This window comes from Coregonus lavaretus (genome assembly GCF_964263955.1).
Source record: "Coregonus lavaretus genome assembly, chromosome: 2".
In the NCBI taxonomy this organism is placed as follows: Eukaryota; Metazoa; Chordata; class Actinopteri; order Salmoniformes; family Salmonidae; genus Coregonus; species Coregonus lavaretus.
Window position 1 is genome coordinate 55,977,167 of NC_139989.1, and position 23,159 is coordinate 56,000,325.

General features: G+C 43.3%; 1 protein-coding gene across 1 annotated transcript in view; it reads left to right on the top strand.

The window, feature by feature from the left end:
* Positions 1–23,159, top strand: part of LOC311139767 (serine/threonine-protein kinase LMTK2-like) — a gene marked incomplete at its 3' end in the record, with an annotated part of 61,153 nt that overhangs the window by 32,588 nt on the left and 5,406 nt on the right. The window contains exons 7-9 of the mRNA XM_084174712.1: positions 13,922–14,052; positions 18,159–18,243; positions 19,093–19,214. Of these exons, the coding sequence (XP_084030838.1) occupies positions 13,922–14,052; positions 18,159–18,243; positions 19,093–19,214 (338 nt within the window). The remainder of the gene's footprint in view (positions 1–13,921; positions 14,053–18,158; positions 18,244–19,092; positions 19,215–23,159) is intronic.

A 23,159-nucleotide genomic window follows, 5' to 3' on the forward strand; every position in this document is an offset into this window, starting at 1 on the left:
GACCCTAACCCAGATCTAGCCTCTATAATTCAGACCCTAACCCAGATATAGCCTCTATAATTCAGACCCTAACCCAGATCTAGCCTCTATAATTCAGACCCTAACCCAGATCTAGCCTCTATAATTCAGACCCTAACCCAGATCTAGCCTCTATAATTCAGACCCTAACCCAGATATAGCCTCTATAATTCAGACCCTAACCCAGATCTAGCCTCTATAATTCAGACCCTAACCCAGATCTAGCCTCTATAATTCAGACCCTAACCCAGATCTAGCCTCTATAATTCAGACCCTAACCCAGATCTAGCCTCTATAATTCAGACCCTAACCCAGATCTAGTCTCTATAATTCAGACCCTAACCCAGATCTAGCCTCTATAATTCAGAACCTAACCCAGATCTAGCCTCTATAATTCAGACCCTAACCCACCTCTATAAAGGGAGGAGAGATGATCCCCCCCATACCTCTGACAGAGCTCTCTCTCGGTCTTCAATTCAATTCAATTTGCTTTATTGGCATGACGTAACAATGTACATATTGCCAAAGCTTACTTTGGATATTTACAATATTAACATAATTCAGATTATAATAATCAATATTGTCAACGGGACAACAGTAACAACAATAACCAAGGGTCAAAATAACCATTGAACAATAACAATATATGTGCAGGTTGGTTGGTCTGTCAGACACTGTCCCTCATCTTATGGCAGGCAGCAATGTAGTGCACTGCCAACCCACAGCTCTCTGCGTCCTCCCCCAACAGGATGGGTAGCCTATCCTCATCAGAGAGGTCTTTGAAACCTTGAATAAGGGTTTCAAAATTGGGAAACTCTAATTGTTTTATATTTTTTACATTTTATCAGGAAATGCAGCTCTGTCTCAGGTTCTGCTGTGGTGCAGTGGTTGCACAGCCTTTCCACTACAGGGAGCCAGGTTTTCCTGTGTCTACCCTTCTCAATGGCAAGGCTGTGCTCACTGAGCCTGTACTTTGTCAAGGTTTTTCTAAGGTTTTGATCAGTAACCATGGTCAAATAGTTAGCCACTGTGTACTGTCGATTTAGGGCCAGATAGCACTGCATTTTACTTTGGGATTGTGCTTGTGTTTCCCAATAAGCAATGTAGTTTTGTTTTGACTGTGTTGTAATTTGTTTTATTCTGATTGATTGGATGTTCTGGTCCTGAGGCTTCAGTGTGTTAGTAGAACAGATTTGTGAACTCAGCCCCAGGACCAGCTGGATGAGGGGACTCTTTTCTTTGCTCAGCTCTTGGCATTGCAGGGCTTGGTAATGATTTGAGAGGGGGTCACTGTATTTCAGATGTTTCCTAAACTTAATTGCTATTTTTTGAATTTGTATTATTAGTGGATATTGGCCTAATTCTGCCCTGCATGCATTGTTTGTAGTTTTCCTCTGGACATGTAGGATAATCTTACAGAACTCTGCATGCAGGGTTTCAATGGGGTGTTTGTCCCATTTGGTGAAATCTTGTTTTGCAAGTGGACCCCACACCTGGCTGCCATAAAGTGCAATTGGTTCAATAACACATTCAATTAGTTTTAGCCAAATTTTAATAGGTATTTCAATTTGAATTTGTTTTTTTAATGGCGTAGAATGCCCTGCGTGCTTTCTCTCTCAGTTCATTCACTGCATCATTAAGGTGTCCAGTTGAGCTTATTTTTAAACCTAAGTAATTGTGGTGTGTGCTGTACTCTAGATATGTATTTGTATATACTTTTTATATATATATTCTCGGTCTCTCTGTGTGTTTGCCTGTCTGCATGGTTCTCTGGTACTGTGCCTTGTGACCGACTGGCCGCTACTATAGCAGATGCCTCTAACTGGTTGTAGAGGACGGAGATGGGGTTGGGCTAATGACTTAATGTTATTGTGGTTGTTAAACAACTTCAGGCTGGAGAGGAGGGTGTGAGTGGACGTTGTAACGGAGTGGGTCATCTTGGCCGGAGGTGTTAACTTGATGAGGTAGCGCAGCTTGGATGTCTCTGCAACAGTTGTTGCATCTGGTCTATGGAGGAGCTTTGAGGAACCCTACAGACATTTTATTTTGTGTCATTCACCCTATGGAACGGTATGGTTGGGGTGTTTTGCACCTTTTTTATGGTCAAATTCTTTTATTTAACATTGTATTTGTATGGAAAAGTAAAGTAAAACTTTTTTTAAACTAAAACTCAAAAAGCTTAGCGTCAAAATTATGTACACCCCTGTTTTCAATACATTTTAATACCTCACCAGTCTAGCATAACGGCACTTAGCCTTTTTCAAAAATGTTTTATGAGTTGGAGAAGACATTGGCAGGGATCTTAGACCATTCCTCCCTACAGAATTCTTCCATATCCTTGATATCCTTTCTCGAACCACAGGTTTTAAATGGGTTTAAAGTCCGGAGACTGAGATGGCCATTACAAAATGTTGATTTTGTAGCCAATTAACCATTTCTTTGTGGATTTTAATGTGTGCTTGGGGTTATTGTGTTGCTGGAAGATCCATTTGCGGCCAAGTTTCAGCCTCCTGACAGAGGCAACCAGATTTTGGCCTAAAATATCCTGCTACTGGTCAAATTCATGATGACATTGACCTTAACAAGGGCCCCAGTGGAAGCAAAATAGCCCCTAACATCAAAGATCCACCACTATATTTGACAGTAGGTATGGGGTTATTTTTTCTCATACATTCTGGTACATGGCCAAAGAGCTCTATTGTCAAGTCATCTGACCACAGCACCAGTTCCAATCCAAGTGCCGATGCCGTTTAGCAAACTCCAGGCGTTTACATCTGTTGGATGACATGAAAATAGAGCTCTTTGGCCACACACACTAGTGGTGGGTTTGACGTCGAAATGAGAATGTATGAGCAGAAAAGAACCCCATACCTACTGTCAGTGTTTCCTCTGAGAAAAAGTTGTAGCAGTGGGGGAAAAGGTTGCGGAGGGGGTCTATATTTTTTATATAGAAGGACTGAGAAGCTACGTTCTGGTGACTTTTTAAAAGGACATTCTATTCCAAAATGAATGAAAAATAAATTAATGCTCACACCATCTAATATATAATTTCCGTCTCCAGAAATGAGCCCAATAACATACTGGTAAAATTATTTTAACATATTGGACCTATGCATGGTCCATATTTTTTAGGCATGCTATTAGCAATAAGCATCATCACGTGTAGCCCAACTGAAAGCAGCATAGTGGCTATAAATAAATAGGCTGAAGCTTGGGGTTGCTTATCTGCATTTACCCTTTTGAGGTTATCATTAGCTAGATCCCAAATGTGCACTTTTAATTAGTTAGTATCATATTGATTAATTTGATGTCCCAAAAAACATGCATAAGCACAGTGAATATTATGTAGGCCTGCCTGCCTACCTGTTAGGGTAACTTTGGGTCATACGCCACATGGGGTAAAACGCCCCTTGCCTGCACTTCTCACAGAAACCACTTCATATCACCATTTCCCCCCCAACGCTATCCCTGGTTGCCACTACTCTTACTCAACTAAAAATGTAATCTGTCTCATCACAATTTAAGTCACTCCAAAAAAAGTATATTGCGGTAGGGAAGTGTGTTACCCCAAGTTACCCGACAATTGACCCGTGTTACATTCTGCCCCACACTAATGTGCTCAACCATGCCGCTGCTAAAAACTCTGGGTTTAAAATGGTGCAGTTCACGCATATTTTGGACATGAGAAAGAAATAAAGTATGAATGGAAACCTGGGATCCCCCTCTTTTTAACAAATGCTATTAACTGCTGTTTCCCCCCCGATTGCATTATGAATTGTTATACATTGACTGCTTGTCCCTTCCTATGGCACTCGCAACTTGAATGCACCTTGAGAGGAATATTTATCTTGCATAGAACACACACAAACAAGCCGACTAGGTAAATAGATAAAATATTCTACTATGGGGTTGTCTGGTTTTTCTAGTCATTACTCATTTTGTTTGCAGAGAAAAAGTAAATGTGGACTGTTATAGCATCTTCAAAGTGCGCCTCGGCAGAAAGATGCTATATTTTTTGGTCGTAGCGGCAATGATTTTGCTGTGGCGCTGTGCAAAAGCTAAATAATTGCAGCGGAAACACTGCCTACTATCAATTATGATGGTGGATCTTAACGTTATGGGGCAATTTTGCTTCCACTGGTCCTGGGGGCCCTTGTTAAGGTCAACGCTCAACGGCATCATGAACTTTACCCAGTACCAGGATATTTTTGCCAAAAACCTGGTTGCCTCTGCAAGGAGGCTGAAACTTGGCCGCAAGTGGTCTTCCAGCAAGACAATAACCCCAAGTACAGCCTTCGGAGGAATTGTCTAAGATCACTACCAATGTGTTGTCCAACTAATAAAACATTTTAGAAAAAGGCTCAGTGCCATTATCCTCGCAAGGTGAGGTATTGAAAACAGGGGTTTCAATAAATTTGATCCCTACCTTTTTGAGAAAGAAATTACTTTTTATTAGTATAAAATAATTTCCCAATTTTTTGGAGCATACAATAGAGTTTATAGAATTTATTTTATAGTCATTTTTGCTCATCTTTATCAAGGGTGTCAATCATTTCAGACCTCACTGTATCTCATGCAATGGATGCTTTAAACAAGCACTTAACTTCCTCATTCAATTCTAAATGACTGACAAGCTCTCACAATTCTGTGAAAGACATTTGCACGGAAGGAATTCATTAATTTACAATACGATATCATAGTAAAACCCATAGGGACTTTTATTAGCCCTCATCAATTGGCACAGTTAATGCCCAACACCTCTGTACATGTAACAGTAAACTGCCCTGGATCAGCCGTAACCCTGACTGACTCCTGACTCATTGCATTTCGGACACCCAAATATCACTACGTCGTGGTGCGCAACTGGAGCAGGGTCCCACAGATTGCCAGTTGCTGTGTGAGTGAATGAGTCTCTCCTGCAGGGAGTCTTCAGTATAGTCCAGCCACCTGCCCTAGCTGGACTGGGGTTTAGGAGCAGTGGTTGTAAGACTCGGGGCCTCTAGTGGACATTGAACAGACCACAGGGGCGTTATGGTAACCAAAGGGCCTGTCATGCCAAATAATGTCCCCCGGCCAAATAGTGTCCCCCTCTGCGTCACAATGGGATTCGATCAACTATTAGCGTCCGTTGCAATACAACGGTGTGATGACCTAATGATTAGAATTTTGGAGATCAGTACAGCCTAAATTACATTATTTTCATCATCGCTATGCAAACAAGGCTGATTTACACCACAATTTCACTGTTTAAACTAGTTTTGTTTAGCTAATAAAATGAAAACATTACTTCAAACTACTTTTGAGTACCTTGTTAACCGTTACAACATTAAATCCAGACATTAAATGTCTTAAACGTTACTACGTTTGGGAGGTTCTGCCTGTCACTTGTTCTCAACAGGCAGCCAGTCTCGGAAGGGGGACTTGAAGAGGGAGACTGCAAAGTCCAGGCACTGCTGCTCTCATTGTTCTGAGTGTTTGCAGTGCTAGTGTTTTTAGTTAATCTGTGTATCTCACATATTATGTGCCCAGTATGATAGAGCAAGAAACATTTCTTAGCAGATAATGACAACATGATAATAACAGTAGCTGTAGCTGATGTAATGAAAAGTTGGAGGGGGGTTGGTAATGGAGGACATCAGGTGGATCCACGTCTGGGTGTTAGTCAGAACCCCTAGGTCCTGGAGAACAGGAGCACAGTTAAAGGGAACAGGGTAGGAGACAGAGACGTAAACAAGCAAACACACAGGTTACACTTTATTGTGAGAAAATGTGATGGATTAGGGCAGTGTTATAAATGGGAGATATGTATTTTTCAATACTTTTGGAAGGTATAGCCTACCTCAAGCTGGTCCCCCTCCAACTCAGGGCACAGAGAATCAGACCGATCCAAACTCACTGGTTCTGGTGGATGGGATACCCTCTGGGGGGCTCGGACAGTCGATGGTCCTAAAGTCATTTGGAGAGGTAAATTGAATAGGTACATTTTTATAAACTCAGCATAACTACCATTTCTTGCTTTCTAAAATGTCAACCAAAGCTTAAGATACTTTGTCTATTGGGCTTCACAGAAGTGTAGGGCGTCAGTGCTTTCAGTGGTCGACCGTCCAACTGCTCCAACTGGAGAATATTGTTTGCTTCCACCGAGGTAACCCTAGGAAGACAATGAGAAAAATATCAGTGTTAGGCAATCTAAAACTAGCTTCAGGTTATTTTGTGTGCAAAAGTTATCTGAGATGTTTCTATATTCACCTTAAAAGATGGTTCCCCAGCTCCGGTAGCTCTCCTTCTGTTTCTCCTGCGCCTTGTCCATGTTCAGTCTAGGGCTGCACCATATGTCGTTTCAGCATCGACATTGCGATGTATGCATCCGCAATAGTCACATCGCAGAATGTGCGATTAAGTAAGGTAAACATATATCAGTCTACAATATCTATTTTTTAAATGTTAAACTTGCATTATATCTGTCTGATATAACGTAATTTACTCCGATTTATGGGTTATTGGATACACAGTTTATTATTATTTTAAACACAGAGTTTGTTGCTGCACATGGTTGACATGCAGGCTCTGCTTGCGCGTGACGAAATGATGAGCGAGGAACAGGCAAAAATGACCGAAATTGAGAATTTGGTTGCAAAAAGAAATGCATCGTCAATTATATGGAAATATTTCAGCTACAGACAGGATGATGTTGACCAAAAACAGGTACAGTGAGGGAAAAAAGTATTTGATCCCCTGCTGATTTTGTACGTTTGCCCACTGACAAAGACATGATCAGTCAAATTTTAATGGTAGGTTTATTTGAACAGTGAGAGACAGAATAACAACAACAAAATCCAGAAAAACGCATGTCAAAAATGTTATCAATTGATTTGCATTTTAATGAAGGAAATAAGTATTTGACCCCTCTGCAAAACATGACTTTGTACTTGGTGGCAAAACCCTTGTTGGCAATCACAGAGCTCAGACGTTTCTTGTAGTTGGCCACCAGGTTTGCACACATCTCAGGAGGGATTTTGTCCCACTCCTCTTTGCAGATCTTCTCCAAGTCATTAAGGTTTCGAGGCTGACGTTTGGCAACTCAAACCTTCAGCTCCCTCCACAGATTTTCTATGGGATTAAGGTCTGGAGACTGGCTAGGCCACTCCAGGACCTTAATGTGCTTCTTCTTGAGCCACTCCTTTGTTGCCTTGGCCGTGTGTTTTGGGTCATTGTCATGCTGGAATACCCATCCACGACCCATTTTCAATGCCTTGGCTCAGGGAAGGAGGTTCTCACCCAAGATTTGACGGTACATGGCCCGTCCGTCGTCCCTTTGATGCGGTGAAATTGTCCTGTCCCCTTAGCAGAAAACCCCCCCCAAAGCATAATGTTTCCACCTCCATGTTTGACGGTGGGGATGGTGTTCTTGGGGTCATAGGCATCATTCCTCCTCCTCCAAACACGGCGAGTTGAGTTGATGCCAAAGAGCTCCATTTTGGTGTCATCTGACCACAACACTTTCACCCCTCTGAACCATTCAGATGTTCATTGGCAAACTTCAGACGGGCCTGTATATGTGCTTTCTTGAGCAGGGGTCCTTGCGGGCGCTGCAGGATTTCAGTCCTTCACGGCGTAGTGTGTTACCAATTGTTTTCTTGGTGACTATGGTTCCAGCTGCCTTGAGATCATTGACAATATCCTCCCGTGTAGTTCTGGGCTGATTCCTCACCGTTCTCATGATCATTGCAACTCCACGAGGTGAGATTTTGCATGGAGCCCCAGGCCGAGGGAGATTTACAGTTATTTTGTGTTTCTTCCATTTGCGAATAATCGCACCAACTGTTGTCACCTTCTCACCGAGCTGCTTGGCGATGGTCTTGTAGCCCATTCCAGCCTTGTGTAGGTCTACAATCTTGTCCCTGACATCCTTGGAGAGCTCTTTGGTATTGGCCATGGTGGAGAGTTTGGAATCTGATTGATTGATTGCTTCTGTGGACAGGTGTCTTTTTTACAGGTAACAAGCTGAGATTAGGAGCACTCCCTTTAAGAGTGTGCTCCTAATCTCAGCTCGTTACCTGTATAAAAGACACCTGGGAGCCAGAAATCTTTCTGATTGAGAGGGGGTCAAATACTTATTACCCTCATTAAAATGGAAATCAATTTATAACATTTTTGACATGTGTTTTTCTGGATTGTTTTGTTGTTATTCTGTCTCTCACTGTTCAAATAAACCAACCATTAAAATTATATGCTGATCATTTCTTTGTCAGTGGGCAAACGTAAAAAATCAGCAGGAGATCAAATATTTTTTTCCCTCACTGTACTTTGTCGAGAGTGCCTTGCAGTTGTTGCCACAACACGAGGCAACACGACCAATTTGTTTGATCATTTAAGGCGGCACCACAAGTCTTCGTATGACCAGTGCAAAGCATCTCAATGCCCTCCAAAGCAAAAATCTATTTCGGATGCCTTTGCCAGTATCACACCATACGAGAAAGGTTCCATACGGCAGAGAGAAATCACAGATTCAATAACATTTCACGTCGCCAAAGACATGGTACCAATTAACACGGTTACCAAAGAGGGTTTTAAAAACATGATCTGGTCGCTTGACAAGCGGTATGTAATGCCATCACGCAACTATTTTTCTCAAGTTGCCATCCCAGAGTTGTACGAGAAATGCAAGGCACAAGTTGAAACAGAGCTGTCACAAGTGGAATATTATACAGCAACAACGGACTTGTGGTCCAGCCGGACAACGGAGCCCTACATAAGTCTGACCGTACACTTTATTAATGAGGACTTCCACCTGAAAAGTCGCTGTTTGCAAACTGCATTTTCCCCAGAGGATCATACATTCATCCTGTATTTTTTCATATCGCAATATATATTGCAGAAAAACAAAATATTGCAATGTCAGTTATTTCCAATATCGTGCAACCCTAGTTCAGTCTCACCTTGATTGATAACAGGAATAAATGCAATTATATTTCATATTACAAATACATTTCTTATATATCTCTTGGAAGGCCAGAAAATAAATTAACAGAGGACCATAATTTTTACCTGGTCAAAAACCTCCACATCATTCTCAGTCCATGCCTGAAGGTGGTCTTCAAAGGTGTTCTGATCTGGTTCGACAACTTCCACCACATCAGACTACAGTATTTGCAATAATTGTATATACAATTGCATTGTTTACCTCCGTCAACAGCTGTGGCTTCCGTCCGTACTCAGTGGAGGCCTGGATGCTGCTGTTGTGTGCAAAGAGAATTACCTTCAGGTTGATCTCCCACCCTTCCTGGTACTCATCAAGGGTCTGGTTGGTCCATTCACCAAACCTAGAGGAGGGGTAGGAAAGCGATATCGATTGACAATGTAAGATATTGAAATATGTCAGATTTATGTACCATGGAAAAACAAAAACAATTTGTAAAAAATAAAACTAACCATTGGTGTTCCAGCGTTCTCGGTCACTCAAGATGACCTCAGGAGAACCGTGGGTGTTGAAGATGTCCATCATCACCTTGGAGGTGGCCTCGCCAGTCTCATCCTTGATGGGTATCATACAAAACGAAAATCTATTTTTGGTTCCAAGCACCCATTTTAATGGGTTACAGAAGGGAATTTAGAGTTAAGCACGTACTCTTCCTTTACTGAACTTAATGGGTTTTGCCTCCACCCACTTGGTAAAGTGATCGGTCGCTGTCAGACACCAGCTGTTGCCATTCCTGGATTTCGTGAAGGGTCCGATGAGGTTCACCCCTAACATTTTAAAGTATTAGAGAGAAGTTTACTTTATTGTTACCCATATCTGTCTCATACAGTATGCAGACTTTCATATTTGTAAGGATACTGACACACACACACACACATTCTATAATATTGAACTCTGCTGTGGTCAAATAAAGCAACCATTACAACATTACAACAACTTATTAGGGCAGAATTTGAATTGGGACACTTACCGATCATGTGCCATGGTGAAACAACTTTGATGGGCTTCAACTCCGGCGCCACAGTCTTCGCCCTCTCAAACTTCTGGCTGGCTAGACAGGGTACTGACCTTTTAAGCAAAAGTTACAAATTGAAACGTGTGCTCTCTGATATGACTTTCATTGAAATCATAATAATTTCTGATATAATAGAATGTGATTGATAAACAAAAGGTTATTTCACTTGCCCAGCTGTCCACCTCCTTGACAATTCCCCTTCAGAAGAAGCGTAGGTTGATTTTGGCAATCATGCGCTTCACTCCAAAATGGCCAGCATGCATCTCGGTCAGCACGGCCTCTTTCTCCTCCTTAGTAAAAATCACCCTTGTGTGTGGCTGGCCATCCTTGCCCCGTAGGTACATATGATTGCCTAACAAGTTGGAAGAGAAGAGTTGCGGAAATACTCAAGTCTAAGTACATTTGCACTGCTGTCTTTCTCTCTCTGTTTCTCTCTCTCCCTCCCTCACTTTCATATTTTCTTTCTCACCCCCCCCCCCCCCGTGTCGGTCTAGCAAAGACACCTCGTTAAGGGCATTTGGATTTACACCTATCCATTTGATTGATCAGGTTTAACTTATAGCTAGATACCTCAATATGACAGACATATAACTATATCAGTGGAGGCTGCTGAGGGGAGGACGGCTCAGAAAATGTCTGGAATGGAGTCAATTGAATGGTATCAACCACATAGAAAACACGTGTTTGATACCATTCCATTTACTCCATTCCAGACATTATTATGAGCCATCCTCCCCTCAGTAGCCTCCACTGAACTATATGTATAGCTAGCAACATGTAGATGACCAACTAGCTAGATGGAAAATGGTTGTTGAAAAATGATTGTACATAGCTAAATCCATCCAGTTATCTAATAGAAGTTAACTGCTTAATGTGTCCCTAAATTGTGAATTTCTCTGAATGTTGCGCCTCTTGTCGATCAGTGGTGCCTTCATAGTACTTCGCCTGGTTGGAAAGATAAAATAACATATCCTCGAGGGATGCCATTAAAGTGCAAGCTACATAGAAACAGAAAGCGACAATAACAGTTACAGTAGTTAGCTAGCTAACGTTAGCTAAATAAAACTGTAGCTGGCTAGCTGACTAGGCAGGCTGAGGTATATAAGTAAAGTTACAGTAGCTAGCAACGTCAATCTAAAAACAGCTTAAATTATTACTATTTAACAATATTTTCTTATATAAAGACAAATATATGGTAAAGAAAGAGTGTTCTCTTTCCAGTCTTTTCGATCCTCTGAAGCAGCAGGTAGTCAGCAGGTTATCACCATCAAAAACACAGTCCTTGTAGAGCAATTCTGAGGTAATAATTTTGCGCGAACTGAGTGAGCGCTTACGAGGTGAAATCGAACTTGAACTGCCCACGTCCTCTTTCCTTCGCTACGAGGTAAAATAGAGCCAAGCAACCAGCATAGCAACGGACGCTTTGGTTCATTATGTAATCCAGTCAGAATGTTGCAAGTTCTAGCAACAGCCCTAGCAACAGAAGCTAGAACTCATCGAATCCCATTGTGACGCGGGGGAGTGGGGGGACACTATTTGGCCGGGGGACACTATTTGGCATGACAGGCCCCAGAGAGTAACATGCTTTATGATGAAGACGTGTCATTGTATGCAAGGACTCACTATCAGACATTGAACATGATCAGGGCCTAGAGTTTTTCCGGAACACATTAACTGACCAGGAAACACTTTTTACCCGTACCATGATAACTCACAACCTTTTTTCCTAATTAGTTCGCCGTGGTGTAATTCATATTTGTTTAATTGTTCTCATTAGGTTCAATTGACTACAATTACTTGTCTTGTTAGTAATTCCACTCTGTGCTAATAACTCAATCACCCATTAAGTCGTTAACTAAATGTAATGTGATATAATGAGGACACACTGTTCCATTTGATTCTTTACATTGAGAATGGGAGTGTGGAGAAGACACAGGCTGTCTGTTTCCACCCATCAGGACAGGACAATGGGGAGGACATTTGTCAGGAAGGCAGAACAAGACTCCCACAGTAACACAGACAGTCTTTCCATTACAGGACAATATTGGTTGGTTTTCACATTGACAGTGGTCAAAGCACCTCCGGTTAGAGTTTCCTTCTCAGTAAACCGTGTGTACCTTTTCAGTAGACGACAGTCAGCACGGTTGTTGGCGTTGTTGTTTTCGCATCATCAACAGCATCTCCTTTTTAAAATTTTTTAATTTTTACAAATGTTACTTCTAGTGTGCATGTGAGAAGATCAATTACACTTTATTGATGTCCAAGGTATCACTAACCATAGGTTTAATATATATCTTCTTCTATGGTTCAATATAGGTCTTCTATGAATTGTCTTTCTCACAGAAGGTGGTTGTTTATAGCTGGTATTGGAGAAAAGCAGCTCGACCGTGTCTGTTAGAAACAAGAGTTATGGTGGTTCCGTCAGCAGACTGGTCTAAGCTGCTTGTAGTCAGTAAGGGGACAGAGAGCTCTTAGTAAACAAGGCAGCTCCATTACCCTGAGTCATGTGGATTGACACTTTTACCGAAAGCTGGCCATATATTATATGACCCCGCGGAGTGGCTGTGTTCTCACTACCACATTCCACAGGAATCCTCTTAGCTCCTTGTGACACAGGAGTCGCCTTCTCCAGAGCTCCCCCACTGTGGTGAACCTGATCCCCCAGGGCCCCATACCTACCTGGGCCTGCAGTCCTTCTCACTGACTGGCTGTGTATAGAAGGACCTGTTGGAATAGATCCTGTCCTTGTCAAGGACCCAGTTGACCTGACTGGCTTTGTATAAGGGACCTATCAGAATGGATCCTGGCGAAGGACCGCCTGGGGGCTAGAGGGATATCCTGTGGTGTTGTTCTGCAGGGCTCCATATTGGGGCCTCTACTGTTCCTCATATTTGTAGGATAAATGACATGTTAGTAGCAGAGAGATTACCAGAGGGTGTGTGTGTGATTCTAAAGTCCTTTGACATGATACATTATAATTCCCCCCCATCAGTAAAATTCCATCTCGGAATCGTGGCGCAGTGTCAAAAAAAGGGTGTGGCGTTGTTTATTGTGGTATTTTGCGTGATTCGTTTTTCACAATAGTTTTTTATTTTAATTTTATTTAAAAGTCTTACCCATTTGTTGTGACGGTTTTGCCCTTAAAAGAAGGCTGCACTTTGTTGTTGAGATGTAGATGAGAATGCAAGCCTTTCACTGGCAGTTCTCAGAGCTTTGTAAGCTGCATGCAGGGTGTGAACCACAGCCCCGGTTGACACAATAGTGCGAGGCAAGCCCCTATTACCTCAGGACGAGCCTTGTCAGTGAATCCATCAACTCAGACTCATTAGCCTTGCACTCATGCCACCTCTGTCTATGGACCTCAGCCTAACCCACATAGTGACTGTCTGTACCACTACAATCAGAGGGCTCTGGTGGGTTGGTGGTTGGTTACAATCTGGCATCAGCCTCAGCTGCCCTCCCCAACATCTCAGAGGGGTGGGAATAAAATGTGCCCCCCGACCTATTTCCCCAGACTCTGGGACTCGTTGTTCTCACACACCCCAGGCCGTTCACCTCCTCTCCCAAACAGAGCTTTTGACCGTGGGCACAGAAACGTGACCTGGCCATATAGACCTAGGTTTATTAAACAGCTGGGCCCTTGTTTGGTTCCACTCCCCCATCAGCAGTAAAAACCTGCTGGGCTGGACAGAGCTATGGAGTGGGAGGGAGTCTACTGCCACCGTGTGGATGACAGCTTACAATGCACCTTCAGATAGTCACTCACAAATCCATATTACAGGAGCTTCAAGATGTGTTTTGTCTGTGTGACATTTGATATTAAAATAAAGACTAAGTGAATGCTGTTTTTGGCATTGAAACGAATACACAGATGTTATCCTGTGCGTGTGCGTGTGTCTCCATTTCAGGGGGACCTCCGGAGCTACCTGTCTCAACAGGATTGGATGTTCCGAAATGCTGAGCTGCTGCAGCTGCAGAAGATGGCCTGTGAAATCGCTGCTGGCGTCACCCACCTCCACAAACACAACTTCCTGCACAGGTAGCACTTCTGCTCCGTCTCCGTTTACACCAGTCAGTCAGTCACAACTAGACATTGCTTTAGCTAAGGGCACAGCCTTCAGATGTCAACCAACAAAGTCATGTTTCAAGGAATTAAGACTTCATCCAACATTTAAATAGCACTGTCTGTTTTTAGATCTTCCAACTTCAAAATGTTGCGTTACGATAGTATCAGACACAAGTGATATTAACGTGTCACAATTACAAGTCTGTCTCTATCTAATCAATTATGTGGTTTTGGCATCCCTCATGGCACCTTGCTCTTATGGATACATCCTGTTTCAGTATATTGCATATTCAGTACTCCTGAGTGGCGCAGTGGTCTAAGGCACTGCATCGCAGTGCTAACTGTGCCACTAGAGATCCTGGTTCGAATCCAGGCTCTGTCGCAGCCGGCCGCGACCGGGAGACTCATGGGCGGCGCACAATTGGCCCAGCGTCGTCCAGGGTAGGGGAGGGAATGGCCGGCAGGGATGTAGCTCAGTTGATAGAGCATGGCGTTTGCAACGCCAGGGTTGTGGGTTCGATTCCCACGGGGGGCCAGTATAAAAAATATGTATTCACTAACTGTAAGTCGCTCTGGATAAGAGCGTCTGCTAAATGACTAAAATGTCAAAAAAAAAAATATATATGAAGCTGAAGATGTTTGTAGATGTTTGTTTTTACTCCTACTCCCAAGCCAACACTGGGCCAATCAAAACAGGGCCACCGGGCCTCCCCAAAAAGGAGAGTGTGTCAAGGGCCCGTTTCTTTTCACCTTTTACCCGGCGAGTGCAGGACATGTAGGTGAGCAGGGCTATGGAGGAGAGGGGGGGGGGGTTGTAGGGTAACATGCGTCGCTCAGCTCATCCATGTTTTGCATGCTCAGAATAAACCCAGAGGGCTCCAATTACCCAGCTCAACTATCAGCCTGTCAGAAGGATATGATGATTCTGCTGTTTGTGTGTAAATGGATAGCTTCATGTTGGCCATTTATTATCCCGTGTTACAACTCAAAAGGAGCCCTAGTACGAGATTCCACCGTTAACAGGGTCGTAATGACAGTCGTAAAAAATATAGTGCACCGCTTTTCTTTTGGTTGGGTTGCAAAGTTGATTTACTACCAAGGCGTTCTCGCTGGATTCCCCGCCCACAAAGTACCCGATACGGGGGGCTGTGGCTAGCGCTGTGCCACAAAGCCTTCTGGGACAGGGGCAGTGGCATGAACTGGAACTGTAGCCAAGGCTCAGGGTCTGTGGTTTCTGAGCCCAGCTCGTTATTGTGATGGGGCGGCCACAGCGATAAGAAATCAAGCTGGCAGGGCGGTGCAGGAGAATCACTCTAACTGACATTACGTAACAACACTGGGGAGAAATAGCATATGGGGCAGTGGAGGAGAGGGAAGTGTGTACTCCAGTTTTCAACCAGTGTGACAACCGTAGCATTGAAAAGTTTTTTCTTATTTTTTTGGCTTCCAGAACATATTTTAATTTGGTAATTTTACTGAATCTGATAGTTCCACTTGACCTGAAAATAATGTTTAGAATCAGTTGATCTCACTATTTTTGTTGTTGTAAGGTCTTTGTTTTTAACTCGCTAGGTTGCTGAGCTATTCTGATTTTCTGTGGAAGAGGTTAAGAATCTGCTGACGTGTCTACACCAAACAGCCTTCAAGCCATGGCGGTGTCGACCACCCACGCCATTTGCCTTGTAGGGATAGGACGTTGAATCTGATTCTCTCTCCCTGACCCGCCAGCAGTACTGTAATGCACTGTGTTCGCCAACAGCAGGGAACAGCCAGGACAGAAGAGGTTTAAAATATCTCTCCATTTATCTTGCCGAGGTTTCAGTGGGCCTGACAGTAACTCCTGGGGTGTGCGAGCACAGACCACTAGTGTCAGCGATGTCCACAGATAGACGGGGTAAAGAGACGCGCTCTTGGAACGGGTTGGTGGTGAAATGTTGCCAGGGCCAAGGGGAAACCAGAGCCTCTCCCTCCATGAGGGTGCCAGTCTGAATGAGCTACCATCTGTCCACTCGGGCGGCCCAGTCCACCTTTATCGCCCTCCCCTGGCCACCCCGCCTCACTGCCACTCTGTGCCCGCCTGTGAGTGTTCTTTCCTGGGAACAATATCCTGGTGCTGTATGAGTGAGTCGGGAAAAGCTCCAGCATCAGTGATTTTGTTACTAGGGGCGGAACAGAAGCGACTGGAGGAGGTTTCCCCTAGTGATACAAGCTATAAGTCCAAATGTGTTTCGGTCACTCAAGAGTCCAGTCTTTGTCTGGCCCTGTCCTGACCTGGGTCTGTGGTGGTTGGTGGTTGGTTGGATTTAGAGGCAGGTTGAAGGGGTCTTTAATCACCTGAGACATGGCATGGCTGGGCAACACATTCAAACAAACGAGGTGGGAAGAGAGGCAGTCACAAGTGTAGAGACACTTAGATGAACATAGAATGAGTTCTCTATCACCCTGAGTTTGGAAAACAGAATTTAAACAGATATTTGATCCTATTATGGTGAGGAAAATGTAATTATTCAAAAAAAAAGGTCACTGGGATATTAATTATGTCATCCTGTCGTAGGCCTGTACAGTATATTTAAGGCATGCAAATACACTCAGTGGCCAGTTTATTAGGTACACCATCCCGTTCACGAAAACAATGGGCGTGGCTGGCTATATAAAGCCGGCAGAACGGCATCAGGGTATTCAGTTACTGTTCAATTGAACGTTAGAATGGGCAAAACTAGGGACCTATGTGACTTTGAGCATGGTATGATCATCGGTGCCAGGAGCGCCGTTTCAAGTATCTCAGAAACGGCCGGCCTCCTGGGATTTTCACGCACGGCAGTGTCTAGGGTTTACCAAGAAAGGTGCGACAAAAAAAATACAATCCAGTCAGCGGCAGTCCTGTGGGCAAAAACAGCTCGTTGATGAGAGGGGTCGAAGGAGAATGGCAAGAGTCGTGCGAGCTAACAGGCGGGCCACAAACAGGCAAATAACGGCGCAGTACAACAGTGGTGTGGAGAACGGCATCTTGGAACGCACAACTCGTCAATCCTTGTCACAGATGGGCTATTGCAGCAGACGACCACACCGGGTTCCACTGCTATCAGCTAAAAACAAGAAGAAGCGCTCCAGTGGGCACGCCATCACCAACACTGGACGATTGAGGAATGGAAAAACATTGCCTGGTCTGACGAATCCTGGTTCCTTTTGCGTCATGCTGATGGCAGAGTCAGGATTTGGCGTAAGCAGCATGAGTCCATGGCCCCATCCTGACTGGTGTCAACGGTACAGGCTGGTGGCGATGGTGTGGGGAATGTTTTCCTGGCACACGTTAGGTCCCTTAATACCAATTGAGCAACGTTTGAATGCCACAGCGTATCTGAACATTGTTGCTGACCAGGTGCATCCCTTCATGGCTACAGGGGGGTCCGACCCGGCACTAGATGGGTGTACCTAATAAACTGAGCATATATTCCACCGTTTCAATTAGTTATTTCCATTGCATGACCACATGCCAATCTAAACGTCTCCTGCAGCAGCACTGAGTTCCATCTTCTCATATGTGTGATGACCAAGAGACGGTTCAGAGTGTTGTTTTATCTTCAGAGACTACAGTTGTGTGTACTGCAGTGTTTGTCCCACACCGCTAACTTGTGTTCAAACTAGGGTTGGGCCAATTATATGATTACATTATTTACATCGAATATTTAATAAATAGCTCTCATTTGTTGGGTCTGAACTAGGGTTGGGCGATACTTGAGAAGACCTCTTCTACGATATGCTACTCCAAATATCACGATATCCGATATAATCGTTTTGCGCCGTTAATGTATGGCTGGTAGACTCAACTGGACCTGTAGGCACCAGAACAACTGGACCAACCGCCTATTATTTGCAGCCCTGTGATCCATTCACCGTTCTATGACCACACCAGACCGTATTGAACACATATTAAACTCAACCGTTCTATGACCACACCAGACCATATTGAACACACAATGAACTCTGTGTAAATCCTCATGGTGTGAAACAACTGCAGTCTCATGTTGTTTTTGAATCTCTTCTTTAATGGGTTTCCTTCTCCTCCTCTTTTCTCACAGTGACTTAGCCCTGAGGAACTGCTTTCTGACCACAGACCTGACCGTCAAAGTGGGAGACTATGGCATCGGCCCCTACAGATACAAGGTACCAGGACACTTTCCAACTGGTTCTCCTTCAAATGGAATCAGGGGGATTTGGTTTAGTTTTACTTTCAGGTGACAAAAGGAAGTGGCATCTGTATGTGTGCTGTTACAATAGTTTAGGTTCATTAACCTATAACCCTTTCCACACTACTGAGCTGAGCCCAGCTGAACAGAGGTTACGCATCCACCAAAGTTTCAAAGGATGATGTGAAAGAAAATATCAAAGCCAGTACATTATAGTATAGGCTTAGTCCGTATAGTCAACACAATAGTGTGAAAAGTGTTTTTTTAAGCCTTTACAAAGCAGCAGAGTCCGCAAAGAGAGGGTAAGTGCTTTCCAGTAGGGGGTTTATATACAGTTCTTAGTCTGTGACCCCAGTCTGGCAGAACTCTGTGAAGCATTAAAACCTTTATACCAAAGTGTAATTCCCTACTGCATTTGGCCCTGGCCTGACTGTGGAGTCACTAAGGCAAGCTCCGCCCGCTGCATTCCTCAAATAATGTTGAGCTCTCTATTTAGCACAGTCAACAAGTGTGGCCAGAGGTGTTTTGGGTGTATTTATGAGCTTGATTAAGTGCTTACTAGGAAGTCGGACAACAACTCTAAGTACAGTAATGTGGGTTAGAACTGAAGGAAAGGTTACCAAACATATCCAAAAGCTTCTTAGAAGCCTTGGCAAAACACATCACTGAATTGATTGGATAAAAGAAGGCGAATGAGAGCCTACTGGTTGTTTGTGGAAGTGGCATTCTGAGATAGACATCCTATTAAATTACACATTTATTTGTTCTGCATGTAATTACATGGATGCTCCATGCTTGACTCTGTCCCTCTCTCATGATGTCACAGGAGGACTACATCATCACGGAGGACGACGAGTCGGCACCCCTGCGCTGGATGGCCCCGGAGCTGGTGGGCGAGCGCCATGGGGGCGTGATCACCCTGGACCAGACCAAGTCTGGCAATGTGTGGTAGGTACCTCCACCTAGTCACTGTGCAATTCGCAGGTGGCACCTTAATTGGGGAGGACAGGCTCATAATAATGGCTGGAATGGAATAAAATGGAATGGTATCAAACACATGGTGTCCATGTGTTTGATACCATTCCATTCACTCCATTCCAGCCATTATTATGAGCCGTCCTCCCCTCAGCAGCCTCCTGTGCTGTGCATCTTTACAGGGTGTTGTGCTACAGTATGTTACAGTAGTTGCATTTCTTTTTCTCACTGTGTTGAATAAAATATACTAATTAACACAGTGAGTCAACCTGTGTCCTGTTGGGCTGTTGCTGGCCAGTAGGCCAGGGTCTCCTTTGAAGATGATAGACGATCTCTGATTCTTCTGTCCAGATACCCTCTCTCTCTGAGGCTGTAAATCTTAGCAGCCGCTCAGTCTAGCTGACTTCTAAAGGGAAGAAGACGCTGACCCTGCACTCCAACTCACTCCCACCAGGCAGCACAGCAACACTGTAACCTATCCCTCCTAGTCCCTCCTAGCCCCTCCCCTATGACCTCATGGCTCCGTGCCAGTCTGTGTCACGGCTGTAAATCACAACGTTGCATAAGGAGGCTCTCATTGCAGTACCACATTTACCCCTAAATAAGGATATGTTTAGTTGTCAGAATATGGGTCATTCCACCAATTGAGTGCATTTTGGGTAGTGTAGCGTAAGTGTTCCTATTAAGGCCACCAACGTCTAAGTTACTACATTTCTAACATATACTGCCCTAGTCTCTGTAGGAAAAGTGGAGATAGAATGAAAGATGAATCTCTCATGTGATGTTTTATGATTTAAAATGTATGTGAAAGGTCCGGACTGGGCTTAATGGCTACCGAATGTACCTGTTAAGCCCATGGGTGTTCCAAATAAGCCCACCTCTTAAATACAAAGGGACAGCTGGTGGACCAAAACACGGAATCACCTGGATGAATGAAGGACAACAATATGACAATGCCCCCACCCAAAAGTGCATGAGTAGTCGCCCAATAGTCATCTTCTTGTCCCTCATTTGTTGGCCTTTTTGTCCACCTGATATCCCTCAACCCTGATCCTATTGTTCTCTCTCTGTGTCAATTACTTCCTGTCCACTCCAAATGTCTTGGAGAGTACAGTGGTTTCTAATTGTTTCTAATCTTGGTAAAGGCACCATGGCTAGATGCATAACTGTAATTTGTGTATTTTAATCAACTTAAATCTGAACAAAACCCATATTTATGTTAATTGAATATTAGGAATGTCAGCACACTATCCCTATGTGTTTCAATGCAAACCGGGCTTAATAGGAACCACAGTGATTTATGGTGAAAAACAGAATAGCAACATCAACTCCTAAAATATTTGGAAACGAATGGTTTGGGGTAAAAATATACACTAGAATACAATATTATGCAAAGTTAATATTGATCATATTGAACAATATGTATTTATTGCCATTGTATAGAGGGAGTGCTGAGAGAAATGTCAAATTTACAAAAATTGCATCTATGAATAACAATGCAATTTTTATTTAACAGGAAAATAAGACAAAATTATTATTATAAAATGGAAGCTGTAAATACCTGGTCTATTATAGAGGTTAAACATAAACAATACTATAGTAACTGACAAATAAAGTAGCAGGGTGGACCGTTTAATCTTGAATCGGCCATAAATCCCCATGTGACAGGGGGAATGGAAGCTTGTGCGCAACAGGGAGTGGGAATTGAATGCAAGCTTCACAAAAACATTGAAATTGTAAAAAAATTCTAGCCTATCTATGGGTAACAGGGTTGACGTTATGTTCGACCCGCTTAGTTTTCCACCACAAAACACCAGATAATGGCTAAAAAGAGTAGCACCAGCTCACCTGCTTTTACACTATGATTTGACTATAAGATGTTGAATGTCTGTTTAAAAAAAATATTTTGAAAGGAATAGTTTCATTAATTAAAACGAGAGTTCAGTTCACATAACAGGGTTTACCTTAAAATGAATGACAAACGTAAATGAATCACTAATCACGTGAAATAAATATGAATCCTCAGAAAGCAACAAAGTAACTAGGGCTTTAAAATGATGGTGAAAACTTGGGGACATTTTTGGGTTAAGTGGGTTAAAATCTTCCTAGAAGTTGAAAAAACATGAGATGGGACATGCAGGTTGTTGGCACTTTAGCAAGTCTTTATTCATATAAAAAAATATGTATTGAATGTTCCATGTGGTCTGTATTAAAGGGTACTTCATTTAATATAACATGATATTAAAATGCAATATTGGTGCGCAATTTCTACTTAAAATTTCGAATAGACGCAAAAGGAACCCATATACACGTAGGCCTATATACTGAGTATATTAAACTATAGGAACACCTGCTCTTTCCATGACAGACTGACCAGGTGAATCCAGGTGAAAGCTATGATCTCTTATTGATGTCACTTGTTAAATCCACTTCAATCAGTGTAGATGAAGGAGGAGACAGGTTAAAAAATGATTTTAAGTCTTGAGACAATTGAGACATGGATTGTGAATTATGTGTGCCATTGAGGGTGAATGGGCAAGACAAAATATTTAAGTGCCTTTGAACAGGGTATGGTACAGTGAGGGAAATAAGTATTTGATCCCCTGCTGATTTTGTACGTTTGCCCACTGACAAAGAAATGATCCGTCTATAATTTTAATGGTAGGTTTATTTGAACAGTGAGAGACAGAATAACAACAAAAAAATCCAGAAGAACGCATGTCAAAAATGTTATAAATTGATTTGCATTTTAATAAGGGAAATAAATATTTGACCCCCACTCAATCAGAAAGATTTCTGGCTCCCAGGTGTCTTTTATACAGGTAACGATCTGAGATTAGGAGCACACTCTTAAAGGGAGTGCTCCTAATCTCAGTTTGTTACCTGTAAAAAAGACACCTGTCCAGAGAAGCAATCAATCAATCAGATTCCAAACTCTCCACCATGGCCAAGACCAAAGAGCTCTCCAAGGATGTCAGGGACAAGATTGTAGACCCACATAAGGCTGGAATGTGCTACAAGACCATCGCCAAGCAGCTTGGTGAGAAGGTGACAACAGTTGGTGCGATTATTCGCAAATGGAAGAAACACAAAATAACTGTCAATCTCCCTCGGCCTGGGGCTCCATGCAAAATCTCACCTCGTGTAGTTGCAATGATCATGAGAACGGTGAGGAATCAGCCCAGAACTACACGGGAGGATCTTGTCAATGATCTCAAGGCAGCTGGGACCATAGTCACCAAGAAAACAATTGGTAACACACTACGCCGTGAAGGACTGAAAGCCTGCAGCGCCCGCAAGGTCCCCCTGGTCAAGAAAGCACATATACAGGCCCGTCTGAAGTTTGCCAATGAACATCTGAATGATTCAGAGGAGAACTGGTTGAAAGTGTTGTGGTCAGATGAGACCAAAATCGAGCTCTTTGGCATCAACTCAACTCGCCGTGTTTGAAGGAGGAGGAATGCTGCCTATTACCCCAAGAACACCATCCCCACCGTCAAACATGGAGGTGGAAACATTATGCTTTGGGGGTGTTTTTCTGCTAAGGGGACAGGACAACTTCACCGCATCAAAGGGACGATAGACGGGCCATGTACCGTCAAATCTTGGGTGAAAACCTCCTTCCCTCAGCCAGGGCATTGAAAATGGGTCGTGGATGGGTATTCCAGCATGACACTGACCCAAAACACACGGCCAAGGCAACAAAGGAGTGGCTCAAGAAGAAGCACATTAAGGTCCTGGAGTGGCCTAGCCAGTCTCCAGACCTTAATCCCATAGAAAATCTGTGGCGGGAGCTGAAGGTTCGAGTTGCCAAACGTCAGCCTCGAATCCTTAATGACTTGGAGATGATCTGCAAAGAGGAGTGGGACAAAATCCCTCCTGAGATGTGTGCAAACCTGGTGGCCAACTACAAGAAAC